Source organism: Aotus nancymaae, unplaced genomic scaffold (genome assembly GCF_030222135.1).
Source record: "Aotus nancymaae isolate 86718 unplaced genomic scaffold, 86718_ANA_hifiasm-v0.15.2.pri h1tg000064l_1, whole genome shotgun sequence".
Taxonomy (NCBI): domain Eukaryota; kingdom Metazoa; phylum Chordata; class Mammalia; order Primates; family Aotidae; genus Aotus; species Aotus nancymaae.
In genome coordinates, this window is record NW_026988479.1 from 10,405,023 (window position 1) to 10,420,798 (window position 15,776).

Here is a 15,776-nt window from a genome sequence, read left to right on the forward strand (position 1 = left end):
CCAGAGTAGACAGGCCCAGTGGGGGCTTCCACCTCCCGAGAAAGGCTGACCACCCTGGGACTGGGAAGGGCAGGACCTTGGGTGAGAAAGGGAAGTTACCACCCACCTCTCCCTTTTTTCTGTTTTTGCCTTGGTGTAGGCCAAGTCCTCTGTCAGGACTGACTACAGCTGTGACCAAACACAGCCCCCTGACCCTGAATGGGAGGGGGAATTCTGCCACAGACAAACTCATGGGTGGACAACTCCAAATGCTGGAGATGGCGTGTAGCAAGCAGAGGCCAGGGCTGAAGTGGCTGTCCTAGGTGGGAAGAGGGTGCAGACTGAGATTCTCCACAGAGGGTGCAGGAGCTCCCCACCGGGGGCTGAAGGAACAGCCCCTATGCCAGCCTTCCTTCTGTTACCCATCGCCTTGCTCTCCTGGTCTGGGAGATTCCAACCTTTTGTACCAAATCCAGAACTAGGATTACTGCTCCAAGAAGCCCTTCTTGAGCCTGCTTAGCCAGTGAGCAAAACTCTCAGCTCTAAGCCCCTGCCTTTTTAGCAGGTACTTCTCTGGGTTAGTGCTTGCTGGACAATGCTTGCTTACCCACCTTTGTAAGAAACCCTTAATCTGAGCCCTCTTTCATAGAAAGCATTCAGTAAGTCCTTGTTGACCATTGGATTGCTTTAAATGCACGTTTCTATTCATCTGTCATCCCACAAGTTCTGTTTATGTTCCCAGGGCCAGCCACACAGGACCTCTCAGTGAGTAGGCAAGAAGCCCTACATAACCTGAAGAACAAAATATTGGGATGGATAGCAAAGGAGACTTCAGCTTCAGGGAGTTGGTTGTAGAGTCAGAGCTGGGTTCAAATCCCACCTCTATCATTCATGGCTGTGTGACCTTGGGGAATACACTTCACCTCTCTGTGTCATAGTCATAGTTTCCTCATCTGTAAAACAGGGATAGTATTACCTACCTCATAGGGTTGCCATGAGAAGTCAGTAATGTATGTAGAGAACACACACACTCAGTGGTTGATGTCAATGTAGTCCCAGTTGGAGCCACAGCATTGCGTTAGATCTCAGGTGTTATTTAAAATAAGGGGCCTATGGAGGAGCACTGAGAAAATCATCTGGATTATTCAGGGTAGGGCCCAGCTGTTGAGGGCAAGAATTGTTCTTGAGAAATGAATGGGAGCGGGTGTTGTCTGCCTAATACTGCTGCTGCATCACAGGGTGGCATGGCTCTGAGGCTGGGGTAGGCTGGTGGGGGCTCAGCACAGCAACAGTGGATGGGCAGCTCTGTCAGTGGCACCCACTGCATGCCTGCCTCTGAAGGCTTACAATGAAGGGAAGGGCTGGGCTGTAACACTTAACCTCTCTAGAACCTGCAGGATTTTACCCCCTCACAAAATACTTTCATTTCTGGTAAGTTTACTAACTGCAAACTTGTCATTTGAATAGAGGCATGTGTGCATTTCAAGACATTCCTTGCAGTTGTACCAATTTTTTAAAAGTAATGAGTTTTTTTCCCCCCCTTAAAGCATGAGGCTGACATCAGAGAACAGTTTTTGATCCCAGTTTTAAAAATGAACTGAGTGGCTTAGAAATGGTGGAAACCTCAGGCAGCTTATTGGCTCACTTCCCCTCAGTTTCATTGAAAAGAATTTCTTCAGTGTATGCACATCACAGGGCATGATGCACTTTGGATTATTCAAAGTTTAGGAACATTTAGGTGATCATGGTAAATCATTCATGCAAAAACGGATAAATGCAGTTTCTTCTTTCGTGCAATCACAAGGAGAGCAGACATCTGCAACCCTTTTTTCTAGTTCTCAATCCTTTTAGTGACATCTAGTGGAGGATCTTTGAAAAACACATTTGCTTCTATGGTGTTCCTCTAAAGTTAAGCCCATCCAATTAATCAAGAAGTCATTTAAACCCTGTGTCCATGTAAAAGTCCCTCTGTGTTTCAGTGTCTGAGTTAGAAATACCACCAAGGCCGAATGGACTCTCTCTGACTGCTAAGAGCGTGCCACCAGGAACCCTATATCACAGTAGTCAGAAACTGCATTTGAATCTGGTTGTCACTTTTCATCAGTGTGATCTCCTCCCAGCTATAAAATGTATCTCATAATAGGAACTGCCCTATAGGGTTATTGCAATGACCAAATGAAATGATGCCCATGAAGGACTCAGCACAGTACCTGACATACAGTAAATATCAGTCTGATAAGCTAACAGTAGCCACAATTTTCCATTACCCTCCATCCACACTGCAGATCCTACCTGCAGAAATAATGCTCTCGGGTGGAGGGCCGCATAGTATGGTTTGTCTAAGCAGTTTACTGTTATTAACTATGAAGTGGTATCATTTTAAGATGCATCTTCTTAAAAAAAAAATGCAAAGTTTCCCCCTCCCCACTGCTCTCTCTCGTTTCAAATGCTAATCAAGAAGTAGGAATACATAATCTAGACCCAGCAAAGATCTTGGAAAATAAACGTAATGTAGCCCCTTATGTTCAGATGAAATTTGGAAAAATCATCTTTCAGGTTGGTTGGAAGTCGTTGCCTTTTCATGGAAAAGATTGGTTGTGTGATGGTCTAAGACCTTCTGTTTTGAAGAGTTTGTATTAGGTACAGTTTGGGAAGGAAAAGTGATCCTTGACATTCTTCCATGATATGAAGTGTACTGCATATTTCCTCCTGGTTAAAATCTGCTTTAGAAGCAGGCATGTTTCTTTCTTTCTTTTTTAAGAGATGGAAATAGTCTTCTGTGTATTTTAGGCAAATTTAGGTTACGGTACAAGTGCCCTTTGAAGCAAAAAGTGTCCATGTTTTGCTAACATATATTTTAGCTACTCTGGCTTGGCTGAGGTCTTCCTAAATAATCAACATCCCTCAACAGCCTGGGAGTGAGAAGGCATGTGACAGCAGTCAGCAAATCCCAGAAGCCTTAGCCATGGCGGCTTGTCCTTGAAAAGTTCCTGGCACCCTTCTGCCAGGGATCCTGTCCTACAGGGATGACAGACCCAACAGCCCCGGCAGAGGGCATGAGGCTCCAGCAGCTCCATTAGCAAGTGGTTAGGCCCAGCCCTGAGCCAGAGACTGTCAGAAGGGGACAATGGTAGGAGAGAGCTGGGCTCAGGGTCTGGAGCCCTGGCTCTGTGCCAGCCTGCCACATGCCACCCGCACGGCTTTTGATACACTCCGTCCTTCATCTGTGGAATGAGGATAACACCCCAGCCCAAGGGTCACACACAACCAAAAGGAAATAATTTATAAGAATTCTTTCTACAAACCACTGGGGCCAGCAGATGGCCCACATCAGCCCAGGTTGCAGTGAAACTGTGGAGCGTCCAAGGAGTTGTGGGGGCGGGGTGGGGGTTGAGGGGGATGGACCGCCCTGCCCCCGCATCCTGTGACTGCAGAGGCTGACAGGGCCCACGACTCATGGGCACAGTAACTGAAACACACCAGTCACAACAACAGTTTAACATTTTACTAAATCAACTCACACAAATTCCAAACTGCAAATATAATTAAGGACAACAGATTCTGCTTTTCCTTTTAAATCTTTCATTTTCAAATCCATCATTAAGACAAAAAGTAACCAAAAATTAGGTTTGTTGCAAATTCATGATTTTTCTGAGGAAAAAAAAATAAAGAACATTAGAGTAAAAAGAACGCCACTGGGTGTACGAGAAAGCACCACAACACACGGTTACAAATGGGGCTTCCTGGGTTCGGCGACAGGTAAAAGACGCTGTTCTCCTCACTGCTGTGCGCCAATCAGGGTTTCATTAAAATAAAACTAGAAAATCTCCTAGGTTACACTAAGTCAGACACGGTCTGGAACACAGTGCTTAACAGTAATGCCAACTATCAGTGCTAACATAAAAACATTTTAGAAGGTCAAAAACAATTAAACTGGAAACCAAAGCCTTATTTTCCCTAGATGAGCAAAATTGAAAATGAAAGGGTTCCCACCTCCCAGTAGGAGTGAAGGGGATTTTTCTTTTTTTCGTTTAAATTGGAGGTGGGGTACGTGGTGCAGCTGGTTCTGTCGTTGCTCAGCCTAGTTGGCGTCCAGCTTGGCCATTTCCTGCACATAGATCCCTATACTCTCGCTGTCAAAAAGAACGAAGTACACCGTTTTGATGGAAGAGGACATTGTGGACACAAAGTAACTGGAGATGGCCTTCAGAATCAGCTGAGCTGCTGTCTGCTTCGGAAAACCGTTCCTGTAGGAGAGAAGACAAGCGCTCAGCAACTGGGATGCAACCGGGGACACAGGACCTGCCCCGCCCTATGGGGCCACCTCCCTCTGTGCTGCAGCTTGCCTTGGGTTGGGTTGGTGTGTGTTGAACCCCATGTCTGCTTGGACACCAGTGTGGGAAAGCCCAGTGCCCAGAAGACAGGATGGGGGACAGAAAACTGGGCAAAGAGCTGGCACCTGCAGAAGGATGTGCAATATGCTTCTAGGGAATGCAGCAGCCAGCACACAGAATAGTGTTTTGTGGTGTGCATTAAGGCCCTGAAGTGCAGTGTGAGCTCCTGAATTTCTTTTTCCATCATCCCTGCCACTAGCACAGTGCCTGAGCCACAGCCCAGGGCCGTCAATGCCAGTTCCAGGGGATGGCTGCAGGTTCTCTAGGAAGGCACTGACCTCTGTCCACTCACACAGAAGAGTTACCCCTTCACACCAGGGGCCACTGCCCAGGAATCCACCCTCCAACACACATCAGCAGTACCACCCCAGAGGCCAGAACGCAGGGAGCTGTGAGCTGTTCTACTCAGGGGTATCATCCAAGTTTCCAGGCCAAATGTATTTGAATCCACATACATTTCCACTTCAAATCAATGTCATGTGGCAATTTTTGGAGGTAGGTGCTCTGGACTTAAAAATATCCTGGCCAACAGATTTCACCAATAGGTGAAGTCAGGATTGGCAACAGTGGCTCTCACTGCTCTGTGGTGTGCCTGAGGCTGCTTCTGGTCAGCATGGCATGTGGGTGACCCATGAGGACAGGGGCAGCTTGTATAGTCTAGTGAAAACCCGGGTTTAGAGCCAGTGGCCCTAGATTCACATCCTGTACTGGTCCCATTTTATAGTTAAGGATACTGAGGTTGAGTCTGGGGCCAGCTCTCATGGGTAGTTCTTTGTTCACTGGCAGATCTATAGTCATCAATCTGCCTGAGCCTGAGGGCATGTTGGTGTCCAAAGCACTGGTCTAGCCTGTCTATTTCAGCTGGAGCTCTTCCTCACGTGGGGCACCTGCTGCCAGGTAGAGGGGTTTCCAGATGCATACGGTGGGCATCTCTGTGGTGTTAGACCTGCACAGCTTCCTCCCCAGGAGACCCTGGTGATTCTAGACCAATAGGTGGGCCAGGATGGAGTGTGGCATCGGTAGGGAAGAAAAAGGGCTCTGCTGAGAGTGGGCAGGTAATTCCTCTGGCACCAGTGCCATTTGCAGATGTGAAATCTCAGGCACAGCTGCCTTGACTATATTCACAGGAGTCCAGGAGAACCGAGGACAGGTTGTCTGGAATGAGCTCCGTTGGGAATTGCTTGGAGAGAGAAACTCAATCTTCCATTTTTCAGGGCATCTTTCCAGCAGCTAATGCTGCTTCCAGCTTGGGCTGGGTTCCTTGGTCCTGTTGTAGCCTGCACTTGGGTCAAGGGAACTACAAGGGCTTCTGGAGCAGGCAGAGCCACTCTGTGGATGTGACCTGGATGAATGGGGGCTGAGAGGAGCTGTGAGAAGCTGCTTTCTGAATGTGAAGCCCAAGACCATGCTCTTCCAGTTCCAAGCTCCCCACAGTGAGGTGCCCTCCTGCCTGTCTCAGCCTCACACCTGCACAGAGAGCTGGGCTGTGGTGAGGGCCTATGGAACTGCTGCAAATAGCAGCTGTCATGTGGCCTGACGGTCTGCCTAGTTGAGCTAACCCCAGGGCAGGGCTTCTGTAGCTGCAGCCAGGCTGCCTGCCCAGGCAGCTGTCTCTAACACTTGGCTACACAAGCTGGGTGATGCAGGCATGGCATGGCCTGGCCCATGCCCACGCCATGCCGACTGGGAGGTCCCAATGGGGTTCCATGGAACACCAAAAGTGTGCCAGTCACTCCCACCTGTGACCAGTGCTTTCTGACACAGACCCGTCCTGGGGCTTTCCCTGCCTCTGCTTTGGACCCTTGCAAAAGAGTATGTGACTTTCACTCAGAAAGTGTTCTTTCCTATTCCTCTACGTCATCAGTTCTAAAACTGTAGCCTGTATCAGAATTCTGGAGGGCTTGTCAAAACACAAGAGTTTGATTCAGCAGGTCTAGAGACCACTCTGTGACAACTGCTATTCTACAAATAGCCAGCATGGACTTTATGATCTAAGCTGGCAGGGTGGACCCACAGGTTGAGGCTCTGCAAATGCGGGAGAAGGGTCAGTATCAAGTTTTAGACCTGCAGTATCCCCACCTGCCTACCCTCCTGTAAAAAGAGAGCAGACAGTACCACCGGAACTTGCAAGCATTTCAGGGTTGCTGGTGGGTGAACATGAATCTGGATTTGTTTCCAGGAAAAACCTCTGTTGACAAATCCCTCCCTCTGTCCTAGGAAGCCACAGCCTAAGGAAGAAACCATGCCATGGGACTGTGGCTGCTCTGGACTGTGCAGGCTGCCAGGAAGGAATGGTGGAGGTAATGGCTTTCCTAACATTTTCTGGTGGGCCTCAAAATGTCTTGCTGCCAGTTAGAATGCCTGTAGCAAAATGGAATATGTAGGTGGATACCCTAGCAAGAGCACTCCACACACAGCCCTGCAGCCTCCAGACACAGGCGATGGTGGCATGTGCAGCAGCTGGGGCAGGTCAGTCCCAGCTCTGCCTCTGAGGCACGGGTAGACTGACAGCCCTACTCCCTCCAGAGTAGAGAGAGTGGTTAAGAGCTCGGGATTTCCTGGAGTCACACAGGATTTGAGTTGTGGTCCCGCTTCAGTGCCTTGCTTCCCCATCCAGTGAAATGGAGTCAGAGTATGGAACAAGAAAATGCACAGTAAACACCAGGGTATGGCACAGAGAGTCTTCAGTTAAGAGGAGCTGTCTATAAAGTAGGTGGCCTTGAAGGGTCTTTTAAAAGGCTTATGCAATAGAAAATTGCCTTCTCCAACCTTGTCCCTGGGATAGTTGTGACTGGGTGACTGCTGTTGTCCTTGCAGTCTGTGCTTACAATGTTGGCCTCAGACCCCAGAGAGCCGCTGGCCGTGACTGTGGGCCTGCAACAGCAGGGGCTACACAGAGGCTCCCCGGCATAGTGCTGACCACTTTCAGAGCACCAGTGCCCCCTGGCACCACATCTTTGGCTTCTCAGCTGGGTTCACTAGCTACTTGCATAACCACAGCCACTCTGAATAGCCATTTCTGCCTGGCCTGGCCCCTGTGACAGCCACTCTGCCCTCCAGCTGCCACAGAGCAAAGACGGGTGAAGGACTTCCACTCTAAAGTCAGAATCAGGCTTGAATACCAGCTGCTTTGGGCTGCTGGGGTGTTAACCCCTCTAAGCATAGTTTCCTCCACTGGAAATGAGGTATTTCAGGGGTCTATGCAATGACGATAATGGTGGTGGTGATAAGGCTGCCAGTGCCGCGGCCACCATCATTCCCACCTGGGAGATGAGTGCTTTGCATGTTGTTTCCACTCTCTTCAGCCTGACCTGACCTGTGGGTTGTGTTTATGGCATGTTCCTTAAGTGTCTCTGGAGTGAAGTGTTTCCTACATGATAGAGGTGGGACCTTGAGTGGACTAAAGAGATATCTGAGCTTCCCCTAAAGTCACTCCAGTTGTCTCTGTAAAAGCCTTTGCCTTTCCCAAGAGTCCTGGACCTCAGTTTCCCAGGGCCAGTGCAAGATGCCCCCTTGGGTCAGTGATGGCTGGGGGGCACACACATTGGATGCATGTCCCACGGTCCCATCTAGACATGCAGAGACTCTAGGTCCACCAAAGACCACATACCAGCTCTGCTCAGCCCTTTCCTTGTGTGGGGCTTCAGCAAGCACCCCTGCTCTCAGCAAGCTCACCCTCTAGTGCCGGGGCCAGGCTAGGAGCTCATGAGGGACCTCAGAGTCAGAGGGAATGCTGTATCTTGGGAGCCAGGGAGACTTTCTGGAGCAGATAGACTGGGAGCTTGTCCTTGGTGGCTGGGGAGGAGTAGAGGTGGATTCTGGTATTCTTGGTGGGCAGGGTTGGGAAAATGTCTGTCACTCAGGATATAGACACTCTTCTGCTAAGATTAGGTTTCCTCGCACTGTGCTGTGGGCTGCTCTTAGGCCTTAACCATTTTTGAGTAATTGCCTGGTTGTTTGAAGTTGCTCCAGCCATAGACCACTTTGATCCAAAAGACCAAGCCATCAGGATCCTGAGCTGACAGCAATGGTATAGGAGGGAGAACATTCAGAATCAATGGTGATGGGCCCACCACTCCCCTGAGCTGTCCCCCCTGCAGCTAAGGAAGGGCTAGGGCTGCCCCAAAGTGGCCTCTTACTCCAGGCCCCCAGGCTTTGGGTAAATGAAAAATTATCCCCCATTCAAAGGTCTTTGAGTTTCTGTCCTTTTCTCTCTCCCCTGAGGCCAACACTTAGGAGGGGAGAGAGGCTGACGGCTATACCTGGTCAGGGAGTTTCCAGATAGTGTTTTATGCACAGAGTATGCAGGCAGGGGGCAGCCCTGCGGTGGGATGAGAGGAGGTGGGAGCTAGGGTCTGGTTGACCAAAGGAGGCAGGGGTTCCATGAGCCTAACAGTTCTGAAGCCCAGGGCTTCTGATCAAATTCTGGCTCTACCAAGTACAAGCTGAGTGACCTCAGATGAGTTACTTAACCCCCTCTATGCTTCGGTTTCTTTGCCCTTGAAAGGAATTAGTAATAGCACTCACCTTGTAGGGCTGCTGTGAGATAATGCAGATAAAGGGTTTAGCACAGTGCCTGGGGCTCGACACATACCCATAAATAGATAGCTTGAAAAAAAATAAATCAGCTTTTCCTTTTAAGCTCATAAATCTAAGGAAAGTTTAATCAAAGCCCCAAACTACTAGTACTCTCTATGTACTACCCCCTCTGGAGAGGGGTCACCCCTAATGTCAGAGCTGAGGGAGTGAGGTATCCATAACTATCATGACCAGAATGGCTGAGGACATGATATCCAGATGCCTGGGTTTCACCTGCCCCCAGCAAGGTGGACAGGCTGGAAGGAGCCATCACACAGGTGTGGTTGTGGTCATCTTCCACGTAGGCTGTGTCTCAGCTAAGAGTGATCCTTTACCAATGGCTGTTTCCCCACATGCTTAATTCTGACATGACTTTCATGCCAGAGACACTGGATGCAACAAACAAGCTGTTTTATTTCCCCTCCTAAAACCCACTGTGATTTACTGGCTGGCTCTGGTGTAATCCCATTTTTTTACTCATGAAAGAGAGGGCAGCTGTTTACACAGCTCTGTGGGGTGAGGTCTGCCTGGCAGATGTGGCCTAGGTAGCTGTGCACATGTGCTGCCTTCGGCATTTCCCCCCCTTAAAGCTTTCAGTTGATTATTTTTACTCCTACGTTTTACTCCATGAAAAATGTAAATAAGTTTGTAATAACAGATGCTCTTTTATGGGAATTACTTTTATGCTTCAATTAAAAATTTCCCAATACCCATATGAAAGGGTGTGAAATTATTACCTCCAATAAAGTCTCCTATTGCTTCCCTCTTCGGAAGCACCTTTCATCAGAGCAGATCAAAGTGCATCCGAAGCATTAATTAACTGGGCCTCAGAACCATCTGTGAGGAAGGGCAGTCCCTACAGCCTCACTTGCTGATAAGGCAGACAAGGGCAGAGAGGTTGATTCATTTAACCAAAGGTCACACAGGACAGGAGAGCTGAGAAGCCTCACTCACAGAGCCCCAGGACCAGAGCTGTGAGGCCAGGGGAGGCAAGCTTGCCTGTAGCTCACTGACTGGGGAGGGGTTGCTGGGAAAATGCTCATTCTGCTGTTTTGCCCTTGATTTGGGATTTGGGGAGGTTGTGGGGGGTGTGGAGGGCAGTGATTAGAGGCTCTAGAGAAGGTTCAGGTGCAACTGGAGCTCTTTCCCCAGAGCCAGGTAATGGTGGGGCCTGCCAGTTGCACATGGCCTTGGCCACAGAAAGCCCTGGGGAATGGTTGCAGTGCTTGTCAGCCAAGTGCCAGGAAGCCCACTCCGTACTAGTTCTGCCACCAGTACTTGAGGTGTGGGACCTCAGTGATGGCAGCATGCAGGAGGCAAAATCACAAACTCTGCTTAAGTGGAAAATGGCAAAATCCACTCTCTATCCTCTCAGAAGTTTGGAAGGAAAGTGCTTTGGAAAGAGCAGCTTTCTATCCAGTTCAGGGCATGGTTACTCAGAAGGAAGGGGCAGCCTGCAGGGTCACAGGCAGTTGGTGCTGCACAGCCCTGCCTTCCTTGGGTGCTGGGTGGGACTGATGGGCAGAGACCCTAGAAGGCTCACAAGCTGGGGTGGGAAGCCCCAGGAGCACTGGCAGGTACTCTGTCCAAAGCAACCCCCTGCCAATACAGAACCCAAGGTTATGGCTCCTTTTGGGCCCAAGTTGCTAAGAGCTGCAGCCTCTACAGGCCAGTTTCTCTTTGCTTCAGTGCCCAATGCAGACCTCGAGCCTTCCAGAGGCCTTGGACTTAGACCCTTGGTAGGGAGGACTATAGTGATGGGCAGTGGGACACAATCTTGGAGGTGGCTCTGCCCTGACAGGTCCTCATATCTGCATCATGGCACACACTTCTGAAAGCACTTTGCCTTCTAGGAGCTCCCTTAATTTCTAGAGCAACCCTGAGACACTGCATGGGGGGATTATGATGCCAACTTCTCAGAATAAGGCTTAATTTACATATCATCACTCACCTGGTTAGTGGCCATGCCAGGATGCAACCCCAGGCCTGACTCCTAAGCCAGAGTGCAGTGCTGCTCCAACAGGCAGGAACCTGATAGGTTATTAGCTGTCATCTGTGGGGTGCACACAGGGGGGTGTTGGGGGGGCTTACCCTGAGCCGTAGCTGCCTCAGCTGTTGAAAAACTAGACTTCTCCAGTGGTGGTACTCTGGGTACGTCTGTGTCTTAGGGGCAATTCTGTTGCTCCTGAAGACCTTGGTGAGTCTACCTGGGGATATTTCTGGGACAGGAAGTGGGGTAGGGCCCAGCCCTGTTTAAATCTCACATAATTCCCCATTCCATTCCACCAGGTCCCATTACCTCATTAGCAGGCCAGCAGGGTCACCTAGGGCAGTGAGACAGTCAGGTAGAGACAACTGTGTCTCAATAAAAGATGCTTGTTAGTAGAAAGGCAAGGGACAGAGGGCTTTATCCAAAGAATACTGTGGTTTGAGGGACAGACCACAACACAGCTATAGACTTATTCTGAGACAGCATGCTGTTCATCTGTATTCCTGCATTCACACCTCCAGATCCTCTCCAGCCATCTAAGTCATTGTGCCCTTCAAAACTTAACTCTCTGAGGTGCCATCTCTGTGGTCCCAGTTCACACAGGGGTCCCCTTCTGTGATGACATCTGCTATCAAAACTGAAGTTTTATATTATCCTTGGGATTGGGTCTCTCTCATTGTCCCTCAGCATTTTGTTTAATCTGCATTCTTCCCTAGGTTGTGCTTCTGATCTCCTAGCCTCCACAGGCCTTGCAGAGAGTGAGAGCTCCACAATTATGGGCCATGTGTGTTCAGGGAGACACACCCATGACTGCTATGTAACAAGCATGTGCTCCTACCTGCCACTGCCGATGGATGGAAATGCAATGGATTTCAGCTTCTTATCATCAGCCAGGGCCAAGCAGTTTTTCACTGTCTTTTCCAGAAGTTCTTCACACTTGTCTGCACCCCAGACTGGACTATTACAGTGGATCACAAACTTGGCGGGCAGGCCGTGGCCTGCACTGACAGCAGCTAGTGGTAGGGGGATGCAACAGAAATAGTGAGCTCTGGTTCACTGCAAAGCACAAGACGCCAAACACAGACCCATTCCCCTGCCACAGTACATCTTCCTGGGTCCTCCAATGGCCTGTGTCTGGGGAGTTCCACAGCTGTCTGCTGCATTGTGATTCCAATGTGAGCTCGAGCCAAGAACTGCTCATCATTTAGTCTTTCCACTTAAAGGGGGGAGCCAAGCCAAGCCCCACCCTTGGAAAGCTGGCATTACGATGTGTCACCACCAGGAATTTTTTACCAAGTTCATAGTAAGCCTGTCTCCACTCTCAGAAAGAATACAGGGTTCTCCCAGAGGCAGAGCCTTACCCATCTAATTCAACTGATCATATCAGAACATTTGCAGCCTCAAAATAAATGTTTTGGGTTTCCAACCCCCCTTAAGTCGACTGGTGTGCAAATTATCAACTTGCATACCAGTATGATATATGTATTTGTCTCTACTATGATGTATCTCTCAATCTCCCAGACCCAATTCAGGACTAAGCTATGAGGAAATCAACTGCTTTAAATGATCTGCTAAGCAACCTGACCAGCATTTCTGCTGCCCTTGTCTTCTCCCTGCTGAGGATGGCTTACCATATGAATAACTGATCCTGTTTATCTGTGGCAGAATTAGATTAATTTTTGAGAAGGAACTATTTTCTTTTCCTAAAAGAGGAGCCTCTTTCCAGCTACCTATCTCCACCAAAGACCTGCCTTTCCCTTGCCAGATCTGAAGACACAAGCCTAGGGTAGGGTCTGCCACAAACTGCAAAGTATCATGTCTCCCAGAGCATGTTCCAGGATATCTGTTCAATAGATGCTCTGCAAAGATTGTGGGGGCATTGGGTTTAGTGGGTGCTGCATACTATACTTCTATACAGGAGCACATGCGTCTCCACACCACCACTAAAGTAAAATATCCAAACTTGTTGGTAGGGTATTTCTGAAACCCATTTTTTAAGGAACATCTGTCCAAGGGGTACGGGTTGTTATGGTCATGTCATAGATACTGGAGAAGGAGTAATCTCTGGGTAGTGTCTGATAGTACAGTAGAAATAGTTCAGTCACAGGGTGTGAATTTGAGTCTTGGCTTGAGAACTCTGGGCTGACCTACAAAAACCTGACATGGAGCGGGGGTGTTGAATGCAACCAAAGGGTTTGTCCCCATGAGAAGAAGTCACTGCTCAACTACGCAGAGAAAAAGACTGGAAAGTTAGCAGTGACTATCTTTGGGCGCTCGAACAGGAGTATGTTTTATTTGCCTCTTTATACTTTTAAAAATATTTTAAAGCATTTTCTAAAATAGCTCTTAAAATGAAGAACAGAAGTGTTGCTGAAACAAGCAAAAATATCTTGAACCCTGCTGATAATGGGTTTGCATCTACTGTGGCTGAGGTTTCCCCAGCAGAGTTTGGTACATGGCAGCACCAGGCTGCCTCCACACCAACAGTGGTGTGGAGACTCTAGTGCCAAGGGCTACCAGCAGGACTGAAGCTGGAACCCTGATGGGAAAGGACCCACAGGCTGGTCAAACAGGTGTTTTAAAAGGCCTGGGGAAAGGCCAGCTGCCCCTGGCTGGGTAATTAACACTGTGTATGCCCTCCCTTGTACAATGTGGGACTTTGGTGGAACTGCCTGGAAGAACTTTATAATTAGTGCCCTGTATGTCATATCCCTTGAAAGCAAAACAGAAGAGGCAAAGCAGAGGTCAAAGGCACAGATCAACAAAGGGAATCCCTACTGGACCCTGAGACTAGCCTGGAGGGGGTGTAATTTGTAGTCACTGGGAATAGAGGGGCAAGGCCTAGTGAACCCTCCAAGAGAGAGCTTATTCGAACGTTATGTGGAAATTATCAATGTCCAACTTTAGTTAAGATTCATTTTTACAACAGAGGATTTGAAAGACAGGATGGGCAGTGGGATCAGGTAGTAAGAAGAGAAAACCAGAGCCCGAAGTGAGGAAGTGGGTGGCCTGTCCTCAAACAGCTGGTGGGGGAGCTGGGCCTCCCCACTGATTGAACTCTCAGGTCCTCAGGAGGTTCTCTGTCCTGCACACCCCAAATTACCACGTAAAATCCCTAAATTCAGGCCTGAAGCAGCAAGAAGTACCCTGCCTCCAAGTCTTAGCAATAATTCTCTCCACATCAGATGCCAAGTCATTTTCTTCCTGTTATACCAGGGAAGGCGTAATTGGCAAATGAGAAATGTGTATTTATATGTTTTCTATTACAAACACAGATGGCTGAAGATTTTTAATTTGCATCTCTCACCAGCAGTTTTGCAGATGGCTCAGTATCACTCACTTTCAGCTCTTACATGTGCCAAACTCACCTCCTATAATTCCTTAAAATTTGAGATCTAGACATCAAACGTATAGGAGCTCTTTCAAGCAATAAAAAAAAAATGCAAAGGTGATTTTCCCAGACAACGCATGTGATGAAACTCTAAGTTGTAAAGCTACAGGCTGTCCTTGGCCTCCATCTTGAAGATGCGGCTGTAATACCACGTACCCCTGAATTCTAAGCTGTCTCACAAAATGGTTTTCCTAATATTGCATATGCCACAACAAAATAAGCACAGTGGCTTTCCCAACTCACCTCCAGCTACTTCCAAGGGCCCGTTCTTTTTCCGGAGTTCTAGAACAGCTTCCACAAACTCCTTGCCACCTTTCTTCTCCAGCGTGTTTCCTAGACAAGGACAGGGTGGGGTCAGGTTGCTATTCTGTGTCTCTGGCACACAGAGACACTTAGCATGTCAGGTGATTACATACTTCAAATGATCTGACTAGCTAAATTTCCATCAGGCTGCAAAACAGGAACTAAGTCTTGGCTGAGTTAGTAAAGTGAAATTGAGAAGGGCTTTGTCATCACCAGTTACTAGCCTTGCATTGCTGCTTCACCTGGCTGTCTCTGCTGCCCCTTATTTGGGTCTGACTCAGGGTCATGGATGACCTTTAAAAATTTTAAAGTAAACACTCTTCACATCATGGATATGCCAGAGATGTGAAGGAGACAGGAGACGCTTGTTTTTTTGCAAGCATGCTTGTCCTGGATGCTTTTCATTGGCATGGGATACCAGCTGGTACTGGTTTCCAAGACTAATGCCCGCCTTGGGTTTTATTCTCTGTCTCTGGGGAGAACCCCCAAATAGGGAGGTTTCAGCAGCACACAATGCTCCCATCAAGAAGCCAGCTCTCCTCTTGGCAGCAGGCTTAAAAGAAGTGTTCATACTTGGCCACCTTTGGACCAGCATTATTACCATGCTTAGTTCCTATTTTGCAGCTTTGGTGTCAAATGCAAATACAAAATAAAAATGGCCTTAGACGGTATTTTCTTAATTACACTAAGGATTCAGAATAATTTTCAGTAAAGGAGGGCAACATCAGAAGCAGAGCTTAAAGATTAATCTGTATTCTATAAAAAGCTTGGAAAGGAGGATGTCTAACTGCTTAGGACCAGATTTTTTATAAAAGCCAATGGAGGTTGGGCAATGTGTTTTCTTGAATTAGGGCACTTGCTAAGTAATCAATTCCTGCTATGAAAACCAAGTTCCCAAACAAGATCACCAACACCCATGAGAAATCTGGGTTGATGCTCATGTGGAATAGCACGTGGCAATCAAAGTTAGCAACAATATCAGCCTTTCAAGTTTGGCCAAAATGGGTCTGAGTCTTCCTTAAGCTCTGATTCCTCAGTTTTGCACATTTTAAAGTACTTTTCCTCATAAGAGGACAAAATACTCCCCTTAAGATTCACCATTTGTCTTAGAAAATTCCAGGTGCACCTGGCACAATTCTGG

General features: G+C 48.2%; 1 protein-coding gene across 5 annotated transcripts in view; it reads right to left on the minus strand.

Annotated features, from left to right (window-relative positions):
- Positions 1–3,469: 3,469 nt before the first annotated feature.
- LOC105706810 (core histone macro-H2A.1) overlaps positions 3,470–15,776 on the minus strand; it is a 65,585-nt gene continuing 53,278 nt past the window's right edge. For all 5 annotated transcript variants that reach the window (XM_021664972.2, XM_012437583.2, XM_012437647.2 and 2 more), the window contains exons 7-9: positions 14,576–14,665; positions 11,780–11,954; positions 3,470–4,226 (exon numbers count right to left, since the gene is read on the minus strand). In XM_021664972.2, the coding sequence (XP_021520647.1) occupies positions 4,061–4,226; positions 11,780–11,954; positions 14,576–14,665 (431 nt within the window). In that variant the 3' untranslated portion in view covers positions 3,470–4,060. The remainder of the gene's footprint in view (positions 4,227–11,779; positions 11,955–14,575; positions 14,666–15,776) is intronic.